The sequence below is a fragment of the Ambystoma mexicanum genome, chromosome 2p (genome assembly GCF_040938575.1).
Source record: "Ambystoma mexicanum isolate Mex_15411 chromosome 2p, UKY_AmexF1_1, whole genome shotgun sequence".
NCBI lineage: Eukaryota > Metazoa > Chordata > Amphibia > Caudata > Ambystomatidae > Ambystoma > Ambystoma mexicanum.
The window spans coordinates 340,107,600-340,134,233 of record NC_090923.1 but is presented as its reverse complement, the minus strand read 5'-3'; the positions used below and the strand labels follow the sequence as shown (position 1 = coordinate 340,134,233).

The 26,634-nt window shown below is 46.6% G+C and overlaps 1 protein-coding gene across 2 annotated transcripts in view; it reads right to left on the bottom strand.

The window, feature by feature from the left end:
• The window catches only part of APPL1 (adaptor protein, phosphotyrosine interacting with PH domain and leucine zipper 1), an 820,938-nt gene extending 803,882 nt beyond the window's left edge, over positions 1–17,056 (bottom strand). For both annotated transcript variants that reach the window (XM_069643674.1, XM_069643675.1), the window contains exon 1: positions 16,903–17,056. In XM_069643674.1, coding sequence (XP_069499775.1) covers positions 16,903–16,956 — 54 coding nt within the window. In that variant the 5' untranslated portion in view covers positions 16,957–17,056. The remainder of the gene's footprint in view (positions 1–16,902) is intronic.
• Positions 17,057–26,634: the final 9,578 nt, after the last annotated feature.

The window sequence follows — 26,634 nt, the reverse complement described above, 5'->3', positions numbered from 1 at the left end:
AAAACAAGGGCAACTGGCTTATAACAGTCCAGGAAGGTTGAGGAAAGGTTGGGTTGGTTGTCACTGGGAAAACGGTGATACTCTGTTTCACCCAAGGGTACCCCACTCCCAGACCACACAGACACCTCACCCAGGTGATCCTCCCACGCTTATTCACCCACAGGGTCAGGATCCAATAGCGATGGCCTTTCCCTGGCCACCTGTGTAGAGGATCCAAGGGGTTTAGGAGGGAGAATACCCTCCTATTTCTCAAAGCAGACAGAAGCTGCATCTGGCAGCGAGGCTAGCACCATTCGTCATGATGCAGGGAAAGACATTTCAAAATAAGATGGGCCAAGCATAGGTAAAAGGCAACAAAAGTTGCAGCGTAGTGTGAGGGTGCAGAAGGAGAAGACTGACAAACAATTGGCATGGTTGTTGGCATAAACCTATATTAGTAATGCAAATAATGAGAAAACCTAACTTTCCCCAACTCGAAGACGTGTTCCCTACCTCAACTAAATATGCTAAGGGAATTGTCAAGATGTCTGTGTAAATCAATAGTCCACAGTCCTGTGTCAAAAACCTACTTCTCTCCCTCACACTTATAACAAAACTAAAGACGTAGTGGATCTTCTTGGTCCAGAAGAATTGCTCCCTTCTTCTGAATAGTGGATCAGGATCACAGTTACAGTTGTTAGGTGGGATCTTTACCTGAATGAATGACTCCCTTTCCCAGACTTCAATCCTTTTCCAAGGCACAAAACGAGTTCCAGGTTGAAATGCCAAAAAGCAGTAAAGTTCTCAATTCAAACTTAAAAGGTAACGTTCTGGTACAAACATCAATATTCCTTATTGTCCATAGTTGCTTCTTCACTAGTTCCTGGAGAATGCCTCCCTTCTCCAGCTGTCAGGCTCTTAGTGTCTTTCCTCACACTAAGCCAAGCGGAATGACTCCCCTCCCCTTTCACTAGGTTTCACAATTTCACAATGCCGGGTGAATGACTCTTTCCCTTGGACTTTCTTGGCTTTGTTCTGTAACATCTTGGCTTTAGTTTCACAATTCACCATGCCAGGGGAATGCCGCCCTTTCCCTTGCGTTTTTCAGGCTTTTTAAAACAGTTCACAGTAGCAGGGGGAATGTCTCCCTTCCTCTGGCCTTTCGTGTACATGTTTATGTACCTGTAACACAGGTCCTTTGGTATGTTTTAGCAGACCTGGTTCACTACCCTGCCAGGTACTGCCAAAAAGAAGAGGACTACCGATACTTTTCTTCTTTAAGTGTGGGTCCCAGACCCTGCTCTCGTCTTTACATTTCACTCCTGATAGACCTGGTTTACTCTCCTGTAAGGTATTATTATTTAAAGTATTCCTATCTGTTATATATGGGACCCAGACCTTTGGTTTAAGGTTCATCTTGCCCCCTTCTCTGACCCAGACAGCCCATGTACCTTCTGGGTCTCTGTTGTGCCTCATTTGGTGGTCTAGGGCACTTCTGACGTCTTAGTTTGCTACTCTCGCTCTTCTATGGTTTCCGTGATACTTGCTGCGGCACAGCAGCGTTTTGTTCTGGGTGGGCTGTGCGTCTCCGACGACCATGCTGTCCTGCGGCTTCCTGTGTCGGGACTCCCATTTCCCCAGGCATCCAGTCGGCCTTGGTGTAGGAGACCAAGTAGGGACACCTTGGTTTCTCTCCTTGCGCCCCAAACAGCAACCTCTGCTTCTCTTTGGGTTGGACGTCCTCCCAGCTCACAGTTCCTCCTGGGAAGATCTGACAGCATGGTAAGTCCTTCCTTGGTCTTCATTCGGAATAGGCGATAACATGTAGACTGATCACTCAGGTTCCAATTGGGATTAGTTATGGCTCTGTACCTCCACCTCGTCTCAGTACTTCTTACTAAAGTCAAAGTCAAGCCATCCCTACTCTTCCTCGTCTCAGTGACTGCTGTCTCATCAACATCACAGACATACATGGAAGAGTGTAACATGGAGGTGTGTAGTATGAGAAAAGGGGGGGGGGGTGTCTGGAATATCGCGTTCTCTGAAGATGTTCACCCAGATCCCCAAAGGGGGACTCTCTCCCCACGAGATCCTCCCGCTGAGCACCAACCCCAGGGGGATTGCCAGGAAGTGGCCTCACCTACCTGGCCTCAAGGGAAGGGGTTCCCTCGAGGAGAAGTGACAACATCTCGGGATTCATCACAGTAGACTTGGGATAAAAGGATTATCAATTAAAGTAACATGCTAAACATTGCATTAAGAATGTGGTGTTACAAGTTTGTTTGGGCAAGTGACCTCACCATCGAATGAAAGGTTCACTTGCCCTCAATGAAAGTTGCTGGTGTTGGCCGCGGGTGGAGGATGAAAAAGAAATGGAGCTTGATAAGAGTGGTCTGTGTGGATGGTGTTGTGCAATGTGTCAAGGAGAAGAGCAATTATTTTGTTTTTGTGGATGAGTCATTCTTCACTAGCACGCTTGAGTTTGGCAAAGTGCACGATCAAGGGGCTTCAAAGGAAAGTGTTGGTGTGGACGTTCCATTTGGTCAATTGAATGCTGCCTTTAGGGAAGATCGCATATCACACACACGTAAGCTTCCACAGTATCAGCAAGAGTATGTACTGCGTTGGACACTTTGACCCTGTTCTCATTTACCACGAAAGAGGAGAGAGGGGGGGGGGAGAAAAGATATACAATGTCGCAAATGGCTCAAAGGATGCTCCATGGCTCCATGACAGTTCAGGGGTTTTTATGAAGATTTGTATGGGTCCTACTGCCGTCCTACTCTCTCTAGTTTTATGAAGCACCTTCTAACTAATTCCAGGTGTCCCTATACCCAGGTTAGTAAATACTACTTTGTATCCCTTACTGTCTGATATCTCACTTGAGCTGGAAGTGAACACGTAACAGCAAAATGTCTTTTATATCTAAACTCCCTTAGGGACTTCCTAAAACTGGCCCTACTCTATACAGTCTTTAATGTTCTAAAGGGAGTATGGGATTGTGCCTCACAAACAACCTGCCCCACTTAGTCGCCTTTCAATCACAGCCACGTTATTCTTTCCCTCTCACTACTTTCTTCCTCCAACTCTACCCACCTGTACTCTCTTCGCTATCCTGTCCATCCAGTGTCTCTTGCGCTCTCTCAGCCTGACTCCACCCTTTTATGTTACTACCTTCTCTGTGACACTACTCCCTCCTACTCCTTGCTACTAGCTCCTCTTTTTCCAACTACAACTCCTCCCCAAAAACTACTCAAGACACCCTATTTTCACTCACACAAACCTTTGACAAATACAGACTACACTATTTCTCAACATCACTTGTTATTCCTACACACGCATTACCTTGCACTCAATAACCAATATCTCGTCTTCTTCAGAAATTGCCTCTACACTTAGCTTCTCCTTCCTTCCTCCTACTGGTCTCTTGGTCGGCTACCTCTGCCTCAGAGCTCAAACAACCCACAACTTCCAGCTTCCCGTTACCCTCTTTATGCTCCACCCCTCCTACTGGCACTGCTTAACTTGTCTGGGCAAATCTGTTCTGGTCTTCCTAGCCCAAGAGGTGTTACAAAATTAGCAAAGCGTTTAAATAGCGGGCTAAGTTCTGACCTTTTTTTCCACACAGACCGGTCATGGAATAGTGTTAGCCGCCAGAGGAGTTCAGTATCAACGTTCATGTTAGGGGTCCTTGGTCTAAGCTCTGACAAGGAGAGTCCAGTTTGTGGGTGGGTCTGTAACTATTTTCCTAGTCTCTGGTGGTCTAGAGCTTTGGCTGCAGCCCCAAAGCATTTGTGCCTAAGGAGTGTAGCACGGTCGGTCTCACTGCAGAGTTTGTGTGTTTCTTTCCCCAATTACTCTCTCTTCCTGCTTCAAATGTCAAACTGCAGTTGTTGGATGCCGCTGGAGGGTTGATCTCACTGGGCCAGGCCTTAGTCTGTCATCTTCGCGCCGACAGCCTACGACGGCTCTCTCTTTGCTGGTTGAATTGAATCGATATCTTATTTCTATTGCGCTCGTACACAAGTGTTTCAGCGCGTGACGAGGCAAAGGAGGGGAAACAGGAGAGAACAAAACAACAATCTTACTAGGCCAAGTGAAATTGAGAACGCACAAGTGCATGGGAGAGGGAGAGGGGAAAAGTGCATGGAAGGGGGGGGAGAAGACGAAAGTGCGAAGCAAAGGAGAAACGGACAAATAATAAATAAATAAATAATAAAGGCAACAAACAGTGGTAGTGCAGCCAGCAAGTGGCAAGTGTTGGGTTTTAAGCCAGCAGACAGGGTAGGTCTGACAAGTGCAGGAAGAAAAGGGGGAGGGGGGGGACTGTATGGGTACAGATACAGACCCCAGTGGGAAGGGGTGGCCCGGAGGCAGTGCGGGAGGGTGGCAGTTTGAGCAGGTACCTGGGCCCGGAGGACAGAGGGTGGCCAGGTTCACAATGCTGAGAGAGAATGGATCAGCAGGGGAGGGGGGTGGGGCGAAGGCAGAAGCTAAGAGGAAGGTCTTGAGGTGCTTCCGGAACCAGAGATGGTTCTCCTTAAGTTTTAGAGTGGCAGGGAGGCTGTTCCAGAGGGAGGCCCCAGCCGAAGACACATCTACCCCCAGCTAATTTCTTTGAAAAACGACTGACCCTGAGGGAGTAAGAGGTAGAGGAGCAAAGAGCTCGAGAAGGGAGGTATTTGCGGAGTGATAGCTGAAGGTATTTTGGACCCAGGTCCCAGAAAGCCTTGTGGACAATGCAGATGGTTTTGAATTTAATCCTTGCATCCACTGGGAGCCAATGGAGAGATTTCAGAGCTGGAAAGATACAAGGACAAGTCTTGGAGTCCTGTTCCGGATTAGTTGCAGAGGGCGGAAAGTAGAGGAAGGTAGATTTAGAAAGAGACTGTTACAACAGTCCAACCTACAGAGAACCAGAGCTTGGGAGACAGTGAGCTTCTGGGGGAAGGAGAGGAAAGGCAGAGTACCTCTGAGGAGCTGCAGTAGGAAATTACTTTTTAGAGACATCAGAGATGTGGGCGGAGAAGGAAAGTGTGGAGTCAAATATAACCCTGAGGTTCTTAACCTCGCAGGCGGGGGTAGGAGGAGGGCCAAGGGAGGCCGGCCACAGAGTGAGGGGAAAGGATGGTGAAGGTGTCCAGATGAGCAGGATCTCCGTCTTACTGGCATTCAGACAAAGATCGCTGGCAGCACACCAATCTTCAATGCCAGTTAGGCAATCAGAGATGAGAGGAGAGGAGGTGGCAGAGGGCAGCCGGAAAAGGAGTTGAGTGTCGTCAGCGTAGTACTGGAAATTTGAGCAGAAAATGGCAATGCAGTGGGCGAGAGTTGCCAGGTATTGGTTGAAAATCCAGGGTGAGAGGTTAGACCCCTGCGGAACACCACAGGTAGAGAGGGAGATAGATGATAGGAAGGGTCAAAGTTGGACCTGGGAGGGTTGATCAGAGAAGAAAGAGGTCAGCCAGTCCAGAGCCTGATCAGTGATACCCAGGTTATCACGGAGACAGTTGTTTGGTTCTTGCAGCTGCCCAGGTTTCATATGTTGCAGAATAAACACAAATATAAAAGGTGACCACCTTCTTTAAGAGGCATGGTGTGATCAAAGGTGTACTGTCCATCAACAAATTGCCATGGGGGCAGGAATGAGGACCCTCTCAACTGCCACCGACCGCCTCAGGAATAGGACTGGGTCTGATTTCTTCTTTAGGCCTCCCAACCCAGGCTGAGAGGGGTTCCCATCCACTCTTGGCAAGACCAGTGTACTGGCCTTTTCATAACAGAATGTCCTTATTCCTACATGCCTCATTGTGAATTATAGATTGAGATTACAAATTGGTTGCTAATGGTATGTTTCTAAAGTTATTCCGTTCTAATTAATTGATGTTACATAGGTTGATTTTAATGTTGCACTGTTATGGGAAGGAGGATGTGTTGCAATTGTGCACTACTCGCAATGGGTCCTCACGTTCACAGCTCGATATCCGGTGTGCGACAGAGTGCTGGAGAAAGATGGTTGATTGGTGTGTGCAGTGACTGTACATAACGATGCAAGCGGGGGACGACAGCTGTTAATCAATAAATAAATACACAAGATCAACTTACCAGAGTCCAGGTCTGATACATTGTCCCGAACCCAGGTCCCCCAATTCTTTAGTGAAAACTGGATACCACAGCAAATCTCTATTAAACACCAAAGTCTCCACAGCAAATCTCTATTAAACACCAAGGTCTCCACACCGATCTTAGGAGTAGAAAGCCTAAGCTAACCGTTAAAGGTGCATTAAGCGATAAAACAATTGCTACAATAACCACCAGCTCTCTTAAAGCCGTGCTAAGAAAGATATAACCTATATGTGTACATCTTTTTTATAAACTGGAAAAGAATACATAGTCTTTGGTGTCCCGATGGCAGTCCTTCCAAATATCTATCAGGAGAAGGTCTCCAAATACTTCAAATCACTCATGAGAAATGTATCCCTCACTGAGAAATTCACAAGTTCTAACGAAACATCACAGGAGGATTTCTTGGTGCGAGCTTTAGAGCATATAAAACTGTAACGGTCCACTCCCTTGTCCCTCCGGTTCCGCTAACGAACACAAACCTTCCTAGTTTACCACTTTCAGCTTTTGATACTACAAAGGGTATACATCTTTGAAAAGGAGAGCAACTCTCTTTATTTTGGTTTTTGCAGAGGCATTGAAATACTGCAAATAATTCTAACATACAATATTGATCCTCGGTAGCAGGTGTGATCATTGCAGACAGAGAACATCCGGTTGCTCTGTTATAAAAGGCACCGGGCCTCGTTACGAGTTTGGCGGTAAATCCGCCGTGGCGTAATTAGCGTAACCGCTGTGTATTGCCGCAGAATTTCTTGCCGAATTACACACACAGCAATGGCGTTAACGGTAATCCGCCCAGCGGAGTTACCGCCAAACAACCCGTGGTACCTTATTCCTTCAAACTGTGGCAAAATTACCATTACCGCCATGGTGGTCAGCGGAATTTCCATTTCATCCCTATTAAAGGAAGCAACACGGCAGCCATTTTGGAAATCACAATCCATTGAATATCTCGAGATAGGAGTGCCATCCAGACACCGAGCTGAGGCCAAACATGTCCTCTGGAAATGGAAAAGGCAGAGTGCTGGTTATGAGGCAGCGTAAACCCAAATTCATGGAGCTCATGGTGTGGGCAAACAAGTGGTTGCCCACTCTGGGGAGGTTTATGGGGCATCGCACAGGAAGACCAGCCAACACTGCAAAAACAACATATGGGCGGAAATCAGGGACAAGGTGGTGGCCATAGGGCACGTCCAATGTGAGGACAAGGACATGAAGAAGAGGTGGAATTACCTCAAGTCCAGGGTCAGGAGCCTCCTCTCCAACCACTGGAGGTGGCTCAGTGGAACCCTTGCTACCGATACTGTGGCAGGAGATGGTCAGTGGGATACTGCACATGGTCGGGATCGAGGGTGTGGGCACGGCAGAGCTAGGAGCCAGCAGCCAAGCTGAATATGGCGAGTACCACAGTGACACATTCACTGATAAATTGACAACCCTGCAGGCTTGCATGAACACCAACACTGCCATGCAAGCAAGCGCCATGACCCCCAGCAAGCAGTCAGCATCATGTTTGGCCCCAGGATATCAGGCTCAGCAGTGACTGAAGGTGAGGTCTGTATTGCATGTCATCTGCACATTTGAGTGATATTTTTTCCGGTTGCAGTATGCTTGTTCTGTTGCCTGGAGTGGTACCAACGCGATATGGGTGCAATCCAATGACGCAATGGTGTTTGGGAAATGGGCAATGCTGTAGAACCTTGCCTTGACTGCATGCACCTGTGCCTGGGTAATGGGCATGGAGGTGTGCGTGCGTCATTAGGGCATCTAGGACTTGGTCCAGCACCATTGAGAATATTAGCTGGGACATGCCATACAGTGTCCCGGCTGTGTGCTGGTAGGCACCAGTGCCACAGAAATGTAGGACTGCAACCAGCTTCATCAGGGGGTGGGAGGGATAGTTGTCCTGATGGAAATGGTACTCTGCAGTAGTGCCCATGTCAGGGTGAGCAGTTTGGCAATGGTTGCACGGTCCAGTCTGTGAAGGTGACTCATTGTCCATGAGTATTCATGGGGATGGTCAGACATGTGGTATTGTTGCCCTCTGCTGCACGAGTCTCCTACGCCCTGGTTGCGCCCATCTTCTTCCCTGCTGTGGTCCAGCATGCTGCTGTAGCTCGATGTAGAGGAGCAGATTGTGGAGCCGGTAATCTACGTCCGCTTGTGGCTGCGTGTTGCTTAGATGTGTGTTGGGGGTGGGTGTGGGCCTTTCATACGAGTGGATCTGGTGCACCTGGGCCTAAATTTGTGAGACCTGTATGCATTTATCTCCACCTTTTCTGTGGAAGTAGTTGTGCTGAGTTTTTGGAGGAATTACCTAACATTTCTGGAGGTAAATCCTTTGTTTTACTTGTTAGTTTGCGAAAATGGGTTTTTGGTGGAAATTCCAGCGGTGGAATTAGCCCTGGCGTTGTTTCCGCTGATTATTTGCCGATTTACTGTTGGTTTCGATTTACGCCGCAGGTAATAACACAGTGGAATTATCGCTGGTTTTTGGGACACTCGTAATTTGGCGTATTGGTAAAGTTGAGGGTAACGGAATTACCTCCAATTTTACTGCTATACTCGTATTGAGGCCGACCATGTTTTCACCTTCTTGGCAGGAGAGTTAAGTGCCCCGACATTCAAACAAAATATTTTAACCACCCCTACTTAAAAAGCAAAATGTTATAAAACCATTGGCGATTTACAGAAACTCTACAAAATAAAAGTGATTACAGTATCGGAGATGTTATAATCATATCCATTGGGCCAGCAGTCCCAGTCTTTATGAATAAAATACCCATCTAGTCTCATTTAGTGTACAGCCGAGAGATGTAAAAAGCAAAACACACAGAAAACCAGCCAGGTGAAAATCGGTCAAATAGACAACGCTTGATGATCTAACTGAAGAGCAGTCAAGAAAAAGGTCTACTGTGCCGTTACTTAACAAAATATAGCTGCAACAGGAATATATTTCAATAACTTGAACCTCCTAATCAATAATACCATAGTTGATTTGGCCAACGTCCTACGTTTTTGCTTTTCTGAGTGTGAGAATTAAACTCTGCTTCAGTTTGCTGTGTGGGAGTTAGACAGAAATGTCCTTGACTGAGAAGAAGCGGGAGGAAGCGAGTCAAGCAGACGCCGGCATCGCCGATCATCCTCTTCTCAACGGCACGATCAACTACACTCAGTTTCTCCTCAACAGGACCGTAGAGAGAGACGGAAGAGACAGGAGGAGGTGCTCAAGCTGCAGCAGATCAAGCTCGTCGAGTCCTTGTAAGAAGCATTTTGTGCACTCAAATGTCCGCGCTCAGTAACTGCACAGAGATGTACCAGTTCATAAGAGCTGCACATCTGTATAACGGGCTCGTATAAGTGCAACCATTAGCGTTTCGACTGTTTCACCCTCAAAATGCTCATGATCGACTTTATTTTACTTTTCACCACCTAAACCCCTCGTTCCAATTCATTACTTTAGAAAAATCTCTCACGTACTGCTTCACAATCTCGTTTTTAAGTGTTTCCAGATGTTGGAATTCATGTGACCCGTGTTAAAACCACCCCTGAATGGTTACAAAATTGAAATATATCCCCTGCACTATTTTGCGTATGTAACCCCACACCCAAATGTTAGAATATGAACTAAACTCTCCCTGAAATTATTGATGGTTCTGTAGCATAGATGTAAACATGTACTCGTTTGTGAGCTCATTTGGATTGGTTAAGGATTTCAGTATTGTGGGGCCGGCGGCAGTCACACGGCCGGCCTCACAGGTGCAGGCGGGGCCGAGCACCATGTTGGTTTGCTGGGGTCACCTGGACTTACAGGTGGTTGCAGGGTGGCCGTGATGACACGGGCCTTGGTGCCGCAGCAGCATGAGAGTGCCTGGGCTGGACCTGGTGCTTTAAGTGGGCTGGGCCCTGGCAGTCTCCAAAAAGTGGGGTTGAGCCTGGGCCCCAGGATCACACCAGAGTGGGACACATGTGCCATAGTCGCAGCCGCGACAGGAGATGCACCTACAATGAAGTCATCCAAACTGACAGAAGTGCAGCCTTGTGGTTTGGCCCTACTCCCCGTCCCATTGGTTGCACTTGGTTTCGATAAGCCAATGAGAGCAACCGGGAGGCGGGAACCGGCCACCCACCTAAGGCCACAACAAAGGCCGCGTCTACGCCTGTCCACCATGGTACGCCAGTCACCTGTATGTCTGTACGCCCCCACACCTCGGCTGCCACCTATATGTCTGCACCCCACCGCCCCTCGCTGCCACCTTTATGTCGGTACCCCCCACACCCAACCCTGTTAGTAGCCTGTGCCACCCCTTCTCCCACCACCCCAGTAAGTGTCTGTTAGCTGCCCACCATACCTTGAGTTGTGCTCCACGCTGTTGCCCGTTGATTGGAAACCTATGTACTAGTATGCACTTGTCAACGTCCAATAAGGGACTGGCCCCATGCTATCCTATGTTGACACTAACCATGCACCGATGTGTAGCCTGCCTCCTCTGTATTCTGTGCCGGGCACTACGCATTTACCCATTGACCTTGACCACGCATATATGTGTTGTTGCCGCCTTGCAACTTTTGGTTGGCACCTTTATATGCACTCTAATTTTGACCACGCAACTGTTTGTAGCTGCCGCCATGCAACATATGGCTGACACCATGCTCTTGCCTACCGATTTTGTCCTCCCAACTTTATGTAGCTGCCGCTGTGTAAGATGTGGCTGGCACCATATACTTGCCCACTAATTTCTGTAACCACTGTTTAGCACGTATTGGAATTGTATTAATCAACATGTATGTATGCCTTCTAATGCACTTATGTAACTAAGTAAGCCTTCTTAACAGCGTCACAATGCCCGAGGGCAGTTTGGCGCTTTACAAATTCAAAAAAATAAATAAATAATTAACTTGAGAATATTGTCAATACATTGGTCTCAAGAGGTTTCAGCCTCTGCCAGCATTGAAATTGGGAAGTGCAACTACTTTACAACCTCTCTCCACCTCAGATACAGCATCTACATTTTGAGGGGAAAATAAAATAATAAAATCAAAAAAATAAAACATTTAATCGAAGGCTACAATTTTATATGCAAATAGCCATCTCTAATAGAGTGCTAACTCTACCAAGTTACCAGAAGCAAACTCTCCAAACAAGAAATCAAAAACGGAGGCAATCTTCAAGAAGCCACAGTGGCTCCAACTATGGATCCGAGATTTGTGTCCAGAAAACTCGAATGTTGAAGTGTCTGTTCCAGTTGCAAGTATTTGCAGTCCCAGAAATTAGATACCCATCTTCCTTAGATGTAACAGAGAGCGTGACGACCTTCAGAATAAAGTGAATCCAAAAAAGGAACTACTACTTGTATTTATTTTGGCGACTTCGCTGTGCTGTGCCGTGTTATGTCAAAGCGCATTTATACTGCACCAAATAACTGTTGTAGCAGTATCAAAGCACCTGGCTTGTCCAGGATGGTGTATTGTGGACTTTCCCAGGATATCTAGACCCTAATCTATGGAGAGGGAGTAAGGAAGAGAGGGCAAGATAAGAGGATGGGAAAGAGTGCAGAATGAAAAGACAAATGGGTGTGGATGCAGCAAGATGAAGAGTCAGATTGGATTATTGTGGATCCATTAGGGCGGATGCTATGTCAGTTATGAGGAAAGGTAGAACTGAATATTTTGATTTGCTTTGAGGGCTACTTGCTGTGAGGCCGATTCAAAGCACTATAAACACAGGGTGCAAAATGTGCATTTGCCACTAGTCACTGGCTCGAAATATTTGACTCTTGGAGATTAACAAATGGTATGCTGTGTGCATTTATAGATTTGAGGTGGCAAGTGACTTTTTAATGGCTGGCTACAAGTTTGTAACTTGTATTTTTGCACTCTGAATATAGAATGATCCTATACAATTATTGCAGTATTTGGTTGCACGATGAACTGTAGAAGTGTTCAAACCATCTAGTACAATTGGTAGAGGCCTTTGGACAAGCTTGTTGTTACATTACAAACGTTGGTCAGATCTGGACAATTTCATTCCTTATGCAAGGACTGGGCTAAGAAGTGGCCCGATCAATAGATGACCATGCAGACTTCAGAAGGAGGGAAAACAAGGTTAGGAGAGGGGTGTGCATGCCTCTATGCTAAGGTTCTGGGAAATGCTGAAGAACAGTGTTGAATTCTTCAATTGTGGCAATAAGAGGCTATTGTTACTGTTTTTCGTTAGATATTATATCTGCCACTGTAAGCCTTTTACCTGTGTGTGCGGTTAGTTTTATAGGTAGGGTTCAGAGGGATAGCAAAGAACTCAGGACAACACTGAAAACCTACCTTTTTGCATAATGCCATCTGCTGGAATAAACATGTATCAAAGCCCCTATGATCAGTGTGGCTACGACTCCTTGTTGTTTGTTTATCAGCTGCGCAGAGATGCAGACCTTGCTTGGATCCTTCAGTGGATATGCGCGACATTAAAATTCCAAAATCAAACCAAAAAGATGAGAGAACGATTGCTTAGGTGCCAAGCAAGTAAATGAGTGAAAACGGGTTTGAGAACAGGGCTAGTGAGGTACAGTTAAAAGAGCCAAATGGAGAATAGAAGGAAATCAAATTAGAGAGATAAAAAGAAGGAGCCATACCGTGGAGGTTTTTAAACAAGGCAGAGAAAGTTAAATAATAAGCGAGATTCGAAGGAAAGACAGCCAAGTGATAGTAAAGCATGAGCAAGAGTCATGAGAAGACCAAAACAAGATGAATAGAGGAATTATAGATAGACTGGAAGACAGATTAGAACAATAAAACGGAGCGGAGACCAGTGTTTCAGTGGCATAACTCAAATTCAGCACTTCCTCCCCACACACTCTCAGGTCGTATGTATAGACAAACATAATGAAAAGGATCATATGTAATAATCTCTTCACCGCTCATCATACCTGCACCCTCCTGAATATCATAATTAACAACAACTTACTATGCCATTTATATATTAACTAGACATCACTACGTAAGCATTACCAACAAACAAAACCAAGATCAAGCCCTAGAACATGTCCGTCCATAAATGAATTGTGGATGACACAATGTTTACTGAAATTCTATGAGAGCAAAATGAAACTACCATCGACCTTATAGGTCTACCAAACAGTAGTAGTAAGAACAACCATTCAATGCTGGCTGCACAAGGCCAACTCAATCTACTGAAACAGCAAAGGTTTCATTGAAATGTTCTCCAAGTGTCCAAGTTACTTTCAACTCCACAGACACCTCCAAGGCCCTCTGTCATAAACACAAATGCATCTATGAGAAGGCTCTTGAATAGGTTACCAACAAAACACTATAACGCCTCTGTCATGGTGTTTTGCACTCATTCATCAATAAACGTCTCCAAATCCCCTTTAACACACTACACTTGTAGAGGCAGAAGGTTTGCAGTTCAATTATCCCAGCTACAGGACACAATGACTATCTACACCAGAAACCAATTACCTTGCGGCTAGAAAAAAAAATGAAGTCATATCCTTTTAGAATCCTCTGCAAACTCATTCCTCCCATATAAGTCATCAAATAAGCAGTGTTGCATAGCAAATTGCTATGCAATTCTGTAGCTTTGCTAATTAAACTGACACTTGTGTAGCACCACTAGCTATTTCAATTACCCTGTTCTATGAAAGAACAGCTCACCCAACATTCCCTCCCCACCCTCTTCTCTGTTCACTGCAACTTCCAATGGGCTAACGGAGACAGAGTGCAGCATTAATCATCTTCTACACTCTAAGTGCCAAAAGCCTGTGTCAAAGTTTTTGGCAACAAAAGATATTTTTCAAATAATTGCGAACCAGAAGTAATGATGCTATTTTTGTTACGATAACTAGATCCTGTTTGACAAAGACCAGTATACGTCACCTTTAAAAAAAGACTGTCCTGTAATTCCATTCATAGAAATGTAAGTTGTTACATAATGCTTAATTACAGTATCGCTGCTGTAAAACACTGGAGGGTCTACGTTTTTCAGTAAAGTTTAGGTTGGTGTATCTAAGTCTCATAGTGTCAACTATATGTTATTTTGTTGGGGAACGTCCATCATATTGCTGAGTGAAAACTTTGAAAATGTACATGATAACACGGCCCAATTCCTTTCATGGCAAATCTAGTTCTGTGACCTGCTAGTTGCATACATATGTGCAACAGGTGCTCAAACAAAGCGCTGATCCCAAACTACTTGACATTCTATCTTGTCACCCAGTTTCTATCTTGTCACCCAGTTTCTTTATACCAGCTACCCTGTAAGTGAGATGGCGGTAAACTACAATATTACACATAGTTTGCAAATTTCTCTGCCTTCTATGCCATCCATACTGCTTAGTCTCTTACTTTCTTTCCTCTTAAATAATGAATACACAAAGCTAACCAGATGTGTATGCAGAGTAGTGGTCAATAGTACCATCCTGTCTGTATATCTACATATCTACTGCAATACCATACACTGTAATAAGCCTCCATAGTTGGCATTGCTCTACGATTATGATTGCATTACATATTACCACCTGCAAGAGAGCTGACCAATCCAGAGGCCGGGAACACAAGCAGAATCTTAAAGTAGCCGACCGCATTTCATGGCAGGCCGCTGCACCTCTACCCAGCCTAAACCCGGTCCGTGGAGGCAGTGCCCCAGGACAAAATGTTCCACTGGAGTGCAGCACCTCTTCCCCCTTGTCCACTCACCTGCCCACTTTCAGGTCCTGGAAATATTAATTTCCAATCGAGGACATATGTATAATTTAATTTTAACAGAAGCATTAACTACTCAAAGTCTGGTTCACTTAAAAACAAAAAATGATCAGCACCCCAGATGGAGGCTCCTAGTGATAATAGATTTAAATAACAATTTCCTGGGTCCACAGGGCTCGAATGCTACGATTGAGCATACCTAGCTTGGGCTCGAGGGCCTTTAGCGTCCCTGCCCTCCACCAAAAGATTTAACGCTATACTAAAAATAGCTGATATCAATCACGGGCAAGGGCCATCTTGTCCACCTAAGTTGACAAAGACCCTGCCTGCCGCAACAACATACTACGTACTTAATCTCAGCCTATGATTTTCCTTTAACATTGTGAACTTATTGATTTATGAAACTTCTCTCCTTTCAAAGCAAATGATGGGTCAAGCATACAATATACGGGACTCTGCTCTGTGCAAAACTGACTGCATCCAGCTGCACAGAGCCTTGCACTGTTTATGGAGAATGTTTTATCATTTATTTGTGCCAATTCAGGCAGATAATATTTACATTTTAAAGACACTCATCTCCCTGATGTCTTACTTCACCGGTACACAAAAATGCTGTATTATTGCTCATTTTAGGTAAAAACAACTTCTGGTGACATTAAAAATATTAGTACACAATTGCTAATCAACTAGGTTTGCTTGCTAATCAAGAACATTTTAATTAGTAAACTTTGCTAATCAATTTTTTAAAATAAATTCTTTATGAAACCATTTTAGGGTGATGTAAATAGCATTCAACAAAATTACCTGGTCTTAAGAAAGAAACTGACTATAAACCACTTGTGATTTTGTCTAATCACTGTCCAGAAGGAGGAAGTGCCTTACACTGTATCCACTCTGCTATACAAAACGTCTTACTAACTGTTGCTGGTCAGTGAACATGGTCCAGATTGTGCAAATTCATAAAAACTGTGATTCTGAGTCTTGCGGACAAATGCACCTGAAATGGCCTGTAACAATGCAGTGTACATAAAGTCTGAGTCTAATTAATTAGAATAGCTAAATAAGATGTAACAGGGATTGGCAGCTGTGGGTAAATGAGATGCTGATTTGTGAATCCGGATAAATGTAGCAGTGTTAATCTGAGAGCACGAGTCGGGATCCTGCTGAATATTGGGCACGTGTCTGGATCAGGATGTAAAGCTGCCTGACAATTCTTGGATTGGCGTGAGCATAAAACTACACTTGCATCAGTATGTGACAGTCAATGGGATCTGTGAAAGTAGGCCTATGTAACCAAGTAAGGTTTGGGAAGCGCAAGTTACGTGGGGCTGCCTCCTCACAGGAACACTTGACTACACATGGTAGATCACAACTAAAATCACTTGCGCTACAGTAGATAGAGAGTACCCAGCAACTCTAGATTTAAATCAATCAGAGTTGTCACACATGCATCAGGTGCGAAACTCTTTGGCAGCTCCACTCCTGCACCACGGTGTGGCTGCAACTTGAAGGGTGCAAGTAAGCATTTAGTTCAGGGTGCAATGTATCAGTGTCGTGTCACACCTTTACTTAGATCAGGGGTCTGCAACCTATTGCTCTCGACATGTTTTGGACTACAACTCCCGTGATTCTTTAGCATTGACTGTGCTGGCTACGGCCAATGGGAGTTGTAGTCCAAAACATATAGAGAGCTCGTTCTATGATACCAACTGGCAGCTCTACGGTACTCATCTGTAGAATTGTGAAAGCGTCTGTCAGATTATGTCATTGCTGAAGCTGTGGCAGTGTTTTGCAGCTCGAACACGGCATGATGTTTTTTGACAGCGCTTGTCAACCAGTTTATGATAGGCTGTAAAAAATAAAAAAAACTAACATAACACTGTACCGCGAGAGTGTGGCAGTCACGGTGTCTGACATAATTAGCCCTGAATCAGGTTGATTTGACGATTGACATTTCGCTTCGTTTCCCCCAACACACATGGGATGTGATGCTAGAAGTCTAAAGGCTGGAGGGTGCCAACCTTCTTAAACCTCTGTAAACACAAACATGGAATGCAGTGACCGTTGTGAACTCCTCACCTGTGGGCTGTCTTCCAGCGTCTCCTCGATTGGTAATTTGTCTACTCCAGGCATGTCTGCTCTTTTCACTGTATACGGACGTAAACCTCAGCCCTAGACTCGTATAGTCCACCCAGCCACAACGGTAGTGACAAGTTCCTATTAGAGGAAAGGACCTATCAACGCCTTCTCGACGTAGCCCTTACGTTTATGAAACATATTCCTACATAAGAGCACGTCCCAATGTTGTCACTTTGCGATCCATGCAGCCTACGCCCTACGCCGCCTCGTGATCATTAACGAGCGGGAAAGTAGCAGCCAGAACAAGCGTCCTGCTAGAGCTGTTGGGACAATTCCAAGCGGTACTCCGAGCTCACGAGAAACTTGTCAGTTCTCTGTGAACTTTACCGTTTGATTTAGTTAAACCCAGCACTTTAAAATGGTATGCTAACAGGGCAGACTGGATCAAATAAAAATTGTACCAAACTGTATTTGCCCAGAGCAATGCCAGTGGTTAAGATTCATTCTAAACCCTCCAGCCATCACCTCTTTGTTTTTGCTTTGTCACCCCGAGTGGGACAGGTATGCCCAGACGTGTCCCGTGCCTGCTGGGCCTAGAGACCCAAGCTACTCCTCACTGATGAGGCCCAACAAGGCCGAAACATGTTTGGGGATGTTTGTGGTCTTGTGCAGAAGGGATGTGGCCTAGCAGTTCGGGCTGGACTGCCCCTTTTGGGGTGGGACCAAGCCTGATTTGCATATGGTCTTTTCCCTTCTGTAATGGCTTGGCAGGCGAAGAACGATGGTCTGGGGGGTTGCCCAGAGCAATGCCAGTGGTTAAGATTCATTCTAAACCTTCCAGCCATCACCTCTTTGTTTTTGCTTTGTCACCCCGAGTGGGACAGGTATGCCCAGACGTGGGTCCCGTGCCTGCTGGGCCTAGAGACCCAAGCTACTCCTCACTGATGAGGCCCAACAAGGCCGAAACATGTTTGGGGATGCTTGTGGTCTCGTGCAGAAGGGATGCGGCCTAGCAGTTCGGGCTGGACTTCCCCTTTTGGGGTGGGACCAAGCCTGATTTGCATATGGTCTTTTCTCTTCTGTAATGGCTTGGCAGGCGAAGAGCGATGGTCTGGGGGGTTGCCCAGAACAATGCCAGTGGTTAAGATTCATTCTAAACCCTCCAGCCATCACCTCTTTGTTTTTGTTTTGTCACCCCGAATGGGACGGGTATGCCCAGACATGGGTCCTGTGCCTGCTGGGCCTAGAGACCCAAGCTACTCCTCACTGATGAGGCCCAACAAGGCCGATACATGTTTGGATGAACACTTGATACTTTATTAAGTATCTGTCTGTGACAGCAGGCACTGCCTCCAGCAACTTCCCCAACTGACTCTATGCAGAATACTGTCAAAGCATAACACTCTGAAAGGAATGCATACCTCACAATGGCATAGATAGGTAATGAAGCAGAGCACCAACTACTGATTGGATGAACACATATAACATTGTGAATCTACTTTGACTAAAGTAATAATAAATGAAGTAGTAAAAGTAATATCCCAACACATCTCCTCCCTTACAATGTAGAACTCATTTAAGATAATAATCTCTTAACCAGCTAGGTTTACTCCTCACTCTCTCCAAATTCACATTTACATTGCTATCTTTTGATACAGTATTGCTCACACTCTTGTTTGCATTTGAACTCGATAACATATTATCATCATTGTCACCCTCAGTACCTTCATAATCCTCAACTGGCCCATTGTTGTTACATTTCACTAACCTTGACATGGACCAGCATTCACCTCCCTCCATGATGGCTACATTTCCTCTCACTACAGAAATTCTTTTAGGCCCAATGAATTTGCTCTCAATGCACTTAGGAGACATTCTCGGGTTTTTAATATAAACCATATCTCCTTTCCTCCAAACTATTGCTTTGGACTTCCTTTCAGCATTCGCCCTCTCCATGTACTCATCCTGAGCCTCTCTTATAAGTGACATAACTCTGTTCCTGTCCACATAAGTACTCTTTGCCAAATTCAACCATCCCGGACACAATTTGGTCCCTGGTTGACTGCCTTTGAGGGACATAAATGGGGAACTCTGGTAACCGAATGTGGGGTCGTACAGTAATTCCACACCATCTCCCTTAACACATTTTGCCACTTTAGACCTGACACCATGGCTAGCTGTAGGCCCTCCTTTTATAAATCGGTTTGCTCTCTCTACCAAACCATTTGCCCTAGGCTGATAGAGAGCTGTTCTGTAATGTTTGATACCAAACTTTTTAAAGAACTCCACCATTCTGTCAGAGCAGAACTGAACGCCATTGTCTGATACCAGTTCTGTTGGAAATCCCTCTCTATAAAATACCTCTTCAAAAAATGTAATCATTTGAGAAGTGGTAGCCTCTCTTATCGCCTTCCACTCCACCCATTTTGAATGGTAATCCACAAGAACAATAAAGTATTTAAAATCATTTCCCAAATCTTGCAAGGGCCCCATCAAATCTACCGCAACTTTTTTCCATGGCTCACTTGGAACGCTCACGGGTCTTATGGGAGCCTCCCTAACAACCTTACTCTTATCACTCTTCTCACATTCTCTACAACCTCTCACACATTTCTCGACCTCACTATCGATTCCTGGCCACCAGAAAGATTGCCTGATATGTCTTTTCGTGCCCCCCATGCCTAAATGACCTTGATGCGCAATGTCAACTAACTTGGACCTAAATTTACAGGGAGGAACTACCCTTACTCCCTTCCTGAGTTGAAAACCATCCTCTGATAAGTTTAATTCTTCTTTTATTCCATAGTAACCCTCATATTTCTTCTCAACGAGATCTTTTCTGGGCCAACCTGTTTTGGTCCACCTTTTCACTTGTTTTATTATTTCATCCATATCATCAGCATCTTTCCACTCATCTCTCCCTATGGCTTCATATTCTACTTCATAAATGCTCAGACCATGTTCAACACTCACTTCCTTATAGTCGTTGTCTTGCACAGGCAACCTTGACAAACAGTCTGCCACTACGTTGTCTTTCCCAGGTATATATATAACCCTAAAATCATAAGCTAGTAGATCCACCATCCATCTGGATATTCTAGGGGAACCTTTGGCCCACTCCACACTTCCTAACAATTGAACCAATGGTTTATGATCCGTTTTCACAGCGAAGGATTGACCCCAGAGATAAAACTTGAAATGTTCAACAGCCCACGATACTGCTAGATCTTCCCTTTCTACAACAGAATAATTTTCTTCAGCACCCCTCAAAGGTCGAGAGGCAAAAGCAATGATGTGTTCCACTTTGCCAGCATCAAACTGAGAAAGAGCAGCACCCAAACCCCAAGTGCTCGCATCCACTGTTAACACAGTTTTCCTATTGGCAACAAACCCTCCCAAAGAGGGAGCACTCACAACACACTCTTTGATCTTCAGGAAAGCACTCTGACACTCATCAGTCCATATGTACTTTGCATTTTTCTTTAACAGTTCCCTCAGAGGCGAGGACATGATGGCAAACCCGTCAACAAACTTGTGGTAGTACTCCGCCAACCCCATAAAAGAGCGTAACTGCTCCTTGTCTTGTGGTTGAGGAGCACATCTAATACTGTCCACAAGGGATTTCTTGGGTGAAATTCCCTCACATGAGATCCTGTGGCCCAAATAATCCACTTCCTTCACGGCAATCTTACATTTTTCTCTCTGCACAGTCAAACCAGCTTCTCTGAGTCTAACCAACACTGCTCTCAACGTTTCATCATGTTCAAGCTCATTCTCTGCAAAGATAAGAATGTCATCTTGAAAGACTGTGACCTTTCTTAAACCCTTGAGTACTTCTTCCATCACCCTCTGAAAAACAGAGGCCGCAGAGGCCAATCCAAACGGCATGCGGTTATACTTAAACACACCCTCGGGTGTGATGAAAGAGGTGAGGTGTTGACATTCCTTGGATAATGATGGTATGCTGACGAAAGGTCAATGACGGAAAACCACTTCAGCTCACCCAACGTTGACAGAGTCTCAGATATGTTTGGCAGTGGATGTCTCTCAACAATGATGTTCTGGTTCAAACTGTGAAGGTCAACACACAATCTTAGTTTCCCATTTGCTTTGGCCACTAAGACAATGGGCGACAACCATTCAGTGGCCGTAACAGGCTCAATCACACCCTTGTAGACTAAATTTTTAAGTTCTTCCTTGAGTTGATCTCTCACTTTTAATGGCACTTGCCGCACCTTGTGTACCACAGGCTGTACATTGCTTTTGAGCCTTATCTGGTGTTCAAATTTCTTCAGTTTGCCTAACTTTTCTGAAAACACTTCTGGGAAATCCTTGGTCCAGATATCTTCTACTTCTGCTATGGTCACAGGATTGGGAGCACTGGCCTGAACTCGCACTCCTAAGCTCCTCTGCTCCTCCCAACCCAACAACGAGGTGCCTTTCTTCGCTACTAGTACAATAGCTTGACATTTTCTTTCTTTAAACTGTATCTTTGCTGGAAATTCCCCCAGAATGTCTATAGCTGATTCCGCATAACCGCAGGCTCTGACACTGGTGGGTCGAATTATGTCTACACTTTTTCTTAAAACACTGATTAGGGTATCTCGGGATATGATAGTCCAAGGCGAGCATGTGTCTCCCTTCATAACTAGCTCGCACCCATCAACAAGAAATGTGTCCACCGGGCCCTTCGTGTCTCCAGATAAGGCTGATATCTCAAAAACATGCTTCCTGATTGATTCCCTCACATCCACCACTTCCTGTATGTCATATCCCTTCCTAACATTTTCTTCTTGATTATCTTCTGCTCTGTGTTCCACAAAACTGACAGCAGCAACTTTGCAGACATTTGCAAAATGTCCCTTGCCCCTGCATTTGAAGCATTCACCAAACTTAGCCGGACACGATGGAAAGTTTGCGCCGTGTCTGGAACTCCCACATCTAGGACAAGAACTTCTCATGTTCCAGTTCCCTTTTTTTCCATTGAAGGGATTCGGTTTCTTTCTTTGATCCAGAGCGCACACAGCCACTGATGGTGTAGTCGATTTGTCCAGCCTCAGCTCTCTGACATACTGTGAAGTTTGCTCAATGCCCCTGGCCAGATCCACCGCCTCATCCAGACCCATGTCCTTGGCAAGAAGTTTTTCTTGAACTCTGACATTGTTGGTGCACCTTATCAGCTGGTCTCTGATTAATGAGTCACTCAATTGTCCAAATTCGCAGGAGTAGCTCAGGGACCTCAAACATGCAATGTATGATTCTACGGGTTCTGACTTTTCTTGTATCCTCTGGAAAAATTTGTGCCTTTCAAAACTGACATTTTTCTTTGGTTCGAAATGATCTCGCAGGCGACCAAGAGCTAACTCATACTCATCCATGTCACCAGATCCTGACACTTGGTTTCCAGTAAGGCCATCAAAAATTCTTCGCCCTTCCACTCCTAAATTATGTATCAGAAGAGCCTTCTTGCGTGCAGGTGAGAATCTGTCTCCCCCCATAGCCACCAAATAGTTCTCAAAGGCATCTTTCCATTTATCCCATCTGACTGCAGGTCGGCCTGGTTCATTCAGAAAAGAGAGAGGTGGTGGAATGGCCGCGGTCATGATGAACAGTAATACTGTAGTTGTGATCCTGGTTCTTCACTTTAGAGTCACCTTTAACATATTACAGGCAGGCAGATCACTTGATTCTGAGGCAGTTCCTATATGTAATTATACAAACCAACTTTTGTGCATCTCCAGCCGTGAAGTCTATAGGACGTTCTGCAGTAGAGACAGGAGGCCACCAGTGCCTGGAAAGCTAGTTGCAGCAGAGGTTGACCTCACAATACAATATATCAGATAGTTGCTCCTGAGTCAATATCAATGCAAAGCCCAAAGGGGCGGGGCCAATGATGCAGGGGCGGAGCTTGCACACGGCCTTTTCTGGCTCACGGACCGCAGCGCTTGTATACGGCACTGTACGGGCTCACGAGCCGCAGCGCCTGCCCAGCCGCTCTCTCACTGTGTGCGCGGCTGAACTGAAGCTCACGCTCCACTCGCAGACTCGCTCTGTACTCGCGCGAGCGCTCACGCTCCACAGCTCGCTTTCCCACTGCGTTGGAGGAGGGGGGCCAGTCGGTGCTCACGCGCGCTCCACTGACAAAAGCACCCCTTTTCCACACAGGTTCCACACCGCACCCCTGACTTGCCTCAGCTGACTCGTCGCGTAGTGGTCTCCCTTTGATGTCCGCCGCGGCTCTCACTTCTTCTGCCTGCTGTCACGGCCGCAGGGATCTCAGGGATCTACAAGCAACATGAACGCGTACGCCAGGGCCGTCGCACTGAAGGTTCAGGATCATCCCATCCTCGTCGCCAATGTTAAGAATGATGTCCAGTCAAAGGATGAACACTTTGATACTTTATTAAGTATCTGTCTGTGACAGCAGGCACTGCCTCCAGCAACTTCCCCAACTGACTCTATGCAGAATACTGTCAAAGCATAACACTCTGAAAGGAATGCATACCTCACAATGGCATAGATAGGTAATGAAGCAGAGCACCAACTACTGATTGGATGAACACATATAACATTGTGAATCTACTTTGACTAAAGTAATAATAAATGAAGTAGTAAAAGTAATATCCCAACACTACTCCTCACAGATGAGGCCCAACAAGGCCGAAACATGTTTGGGGATGCTTGTGGTCTCGTGCAGAAGGGATGTGGCCTAGCAGTTCGGGCTGGACTTCCCCTTTTGGGGTGGGACCAAGCCTGATTTGCATATGGTCTTTTCCCTTCTGTAATGGCTTGGCAGGCGAAGAACGATGGTCTGGGGGGTTGCCCAGAACAATGCCAGTGGTTAAGATTCATTCTAAACCCTCCAGCCATCACCTCTTTGTTTTTGCTTTGTCACCCCGAATGGGACGGGTATGCCCAGACATGGGTCCTGTGCCTGCTGGGCCTAGAGACCCAAGCTACTCCTCACTGATGAGGCCCAACAAGGCCGATACATGTTTGGGGATGTTTGTGGTCTCGTGCAGAAGGGATGTGGCCTAGCAGTTCGGGCTGGACTGCCCCTTTTGAGGTGGGACCAAGCCTGATTTGCATATGGTCTTTTCCCTTCTGTAATGGCTTGGCAGGCGAAGAACGATGGTATGGGGGGTTGCCCAGAGCAATGCCAGTGGTTAAGATTCATTCTAAACCCTCCAGCCATCACCTCTTTGTTTTTGCTTAGTCACCCCGAGTGGGACAGGTATGCCCAGACGTGGGTCCCGTGCCTGCTGGGTCTAGAGACCCAAGCTACTCCTCACTGATGAGGCCCAACAAGGCCGAAACATGTTTGGGGATGCTTGTGGTCTCGTGCAGAAGGGATGTGGCCTAGCAGTTCGGACTGGACTGCCCTTTTTGGGGTGGGACCAAGCCTGATTTGCATATGGTCTTTTCCCTTCTGTAATGGCTTGGCAGGCGAAGAACGATGGTCTGGGGGGTTGCCCAGAGCAATGCCAGTGGTTAAGATTCATTCTAAACCCTCCAGCCATCACCTCTTTGTTTTTGCTTCGTCACCCCGAGTGGGACGGGTATGCCCAGAAGTGGGTCCCGTGCCTGCTGGGCCTAGAGACCCAAGCTACTCCTCACTGATGAGGCCCAACAAGGCCGAAACATGTTTGGGGTTGCTTGTGGTCTCGTGCAGAAGGGATGTGGCCTAGCAGTTCGGGCTGGACTGCCCCTTTTGGGGTGGGACCAAGCCTGATTTGCATATGGTCTTTTCCCTTCTATAATGGCTTGGCAGGCGAAGAACAATGGTCTGGGGGGTTGCCCAGAGCAATGCCAGTGGTTAAGATTCATTCTAAACCCTCCAGCCATCACCTCTTTGTTTTTGCTTTTTCACCCCGAGTGGGAAGGGTATGCCCAGACGTGGGTCCCGTGCCTGCTGGGCCTAGAGACCCAAGCTACTCCTCACTGATGAGGCCCAACAAGGCCGAAACATGTTTGGGGATGCTTGTGGTCTCGTGCAGAAGGGATGTGGCCTAGCAGTTCGGGCTGGACTGCCCCTTTTGGGGTGGGACCAAGCCTGATTTGCATATGGTCTTTTCCCTTCTGTAATGGCTTGGCAGGCGAAGAACGATGGTCTGGGGGGTTGCCCAGAGCAATGCCAGTGGTTAAGATTCATTCTAAACCCTTCAGCCATCACCTCTTTGTTTTTGCTTTGTCACCCCGAGTGGGACGGGTATGCCCAGACGTGGGTCCCGTGCCTGCTGGGCCTAGAGACCCAAGCTGATGAGGCCCAACAAGGCCGAAACATGTTTGGGGATGCTTGTGGTCTCGTGCAGAAGGGATGTTGCCTAGCAGTTCGGGCTGGACTGCCCCTTTTGGGGTGGGACCAAGCCTGATTTGCATATGGTCTTTTCCCTTCTGTAATGGCTTGGCAGGCGAAGAACGATGGTCTGGGGGGTTGCCCAGAGCAATGCCAGTGGTTAAGATTCATTCTAAACCCTCCAGCCATCACCTCTTTGTTTTTGCTTTGTCACCCTGAGTGGGACGGGTATGCCCAGACGTGGGTCCCGTGCCTGCTGAGCCTAGAGACCCAAGCTACTCCTCACTGGTGAGGCCCAACAAGGCCGAAACATGTTTGGGGATGCTTGTGGTCTTGTGCAGAAGGGATGCGGCCTAGCAGTTCGGGCTGGACTGCCCCTTTTGGGGTGGGACCAAGCCTGATTTGCATATGGTCTTTTCCCTTCTGTAATGGCTTGGCAGGCGAAGAACGATGGTCTGGGGGGTTGCCCAGAGCAATGCCAGTGGTTAAGATTCATTCTAAACCCTCCAGCCATCACCTCTTTGTTTTTGCTTTGTCACCCTGAGTGAGACGGGTATGCCCAGACGTGGCTCCCGTGCCTGCTGGGCCTAGAGACCCAAGCTACTCCTCACTGATGAGGCCCAACAAGGCCGAAACATGTTTGGGGATGCTTGTGGTCTTGTGCAGAAGGGATGTGGCCTAGCAGTTCGGGCTGGACTGCCCCTTTTGGGGTGGGACCAAGCCTGATTTGCATATGGTCTTTTCCCTTCTATAATGGCTTGGCAGGTGAAGAACGATGGTCTGGGGGGTTGCCCAGAGCAATGTCAGTGGTTAAGATTCATTCTAAACCCGCCAGCCATCACCTCTTTGTTTTTGCTTTGTCACCCCGAGTGGGACGGGTATGCCCAGACGTGGGTCCCGTGCCTGCTGGGCCTAGAGACCCAAGCTACTCCTCACTGATGAGGCCCAACAAGGCCGAAACATGTTTGGGGATGCTTGTGGTCTCGTGCAGAAGGGATGTGGCCTAGCAGTTCGGGCTGGACTGCCCCTTTTGGTGTGGGACCAAGCCTGATTTGCATATGGTCTTTTCCCTTCTGTAATGGCTTGGCAGGCGAAGAACGATGGTCTGGGGGGTTGCCCAGAGCAATGCCAGTGGTTAAGATTCATTCTAAACCCTCCAGCCATCACCTCTTTGTTTTTGCTTTGTCACCCCGAGTGGGACGGGTATGCCCAGACGTGGGTCCCGTGCCTGCTGGGCCTAGAGACCCAAGCTGATGAGGCCCAACAAGGCCGAAACATGTTTGGGGATGCTTGTGGTCTCGTGCAGAAGGAATGTTGCCTAGCAGTTCGAGCTGGACTGCCCCTTTTGGGGTGGGACCAAGCCTGATTTGCATATGGTCTTTTCCCTTCTGTAATGGCTTGGCAGGCGAAGAACGATGGTCTGGGGGGTTGCCCAG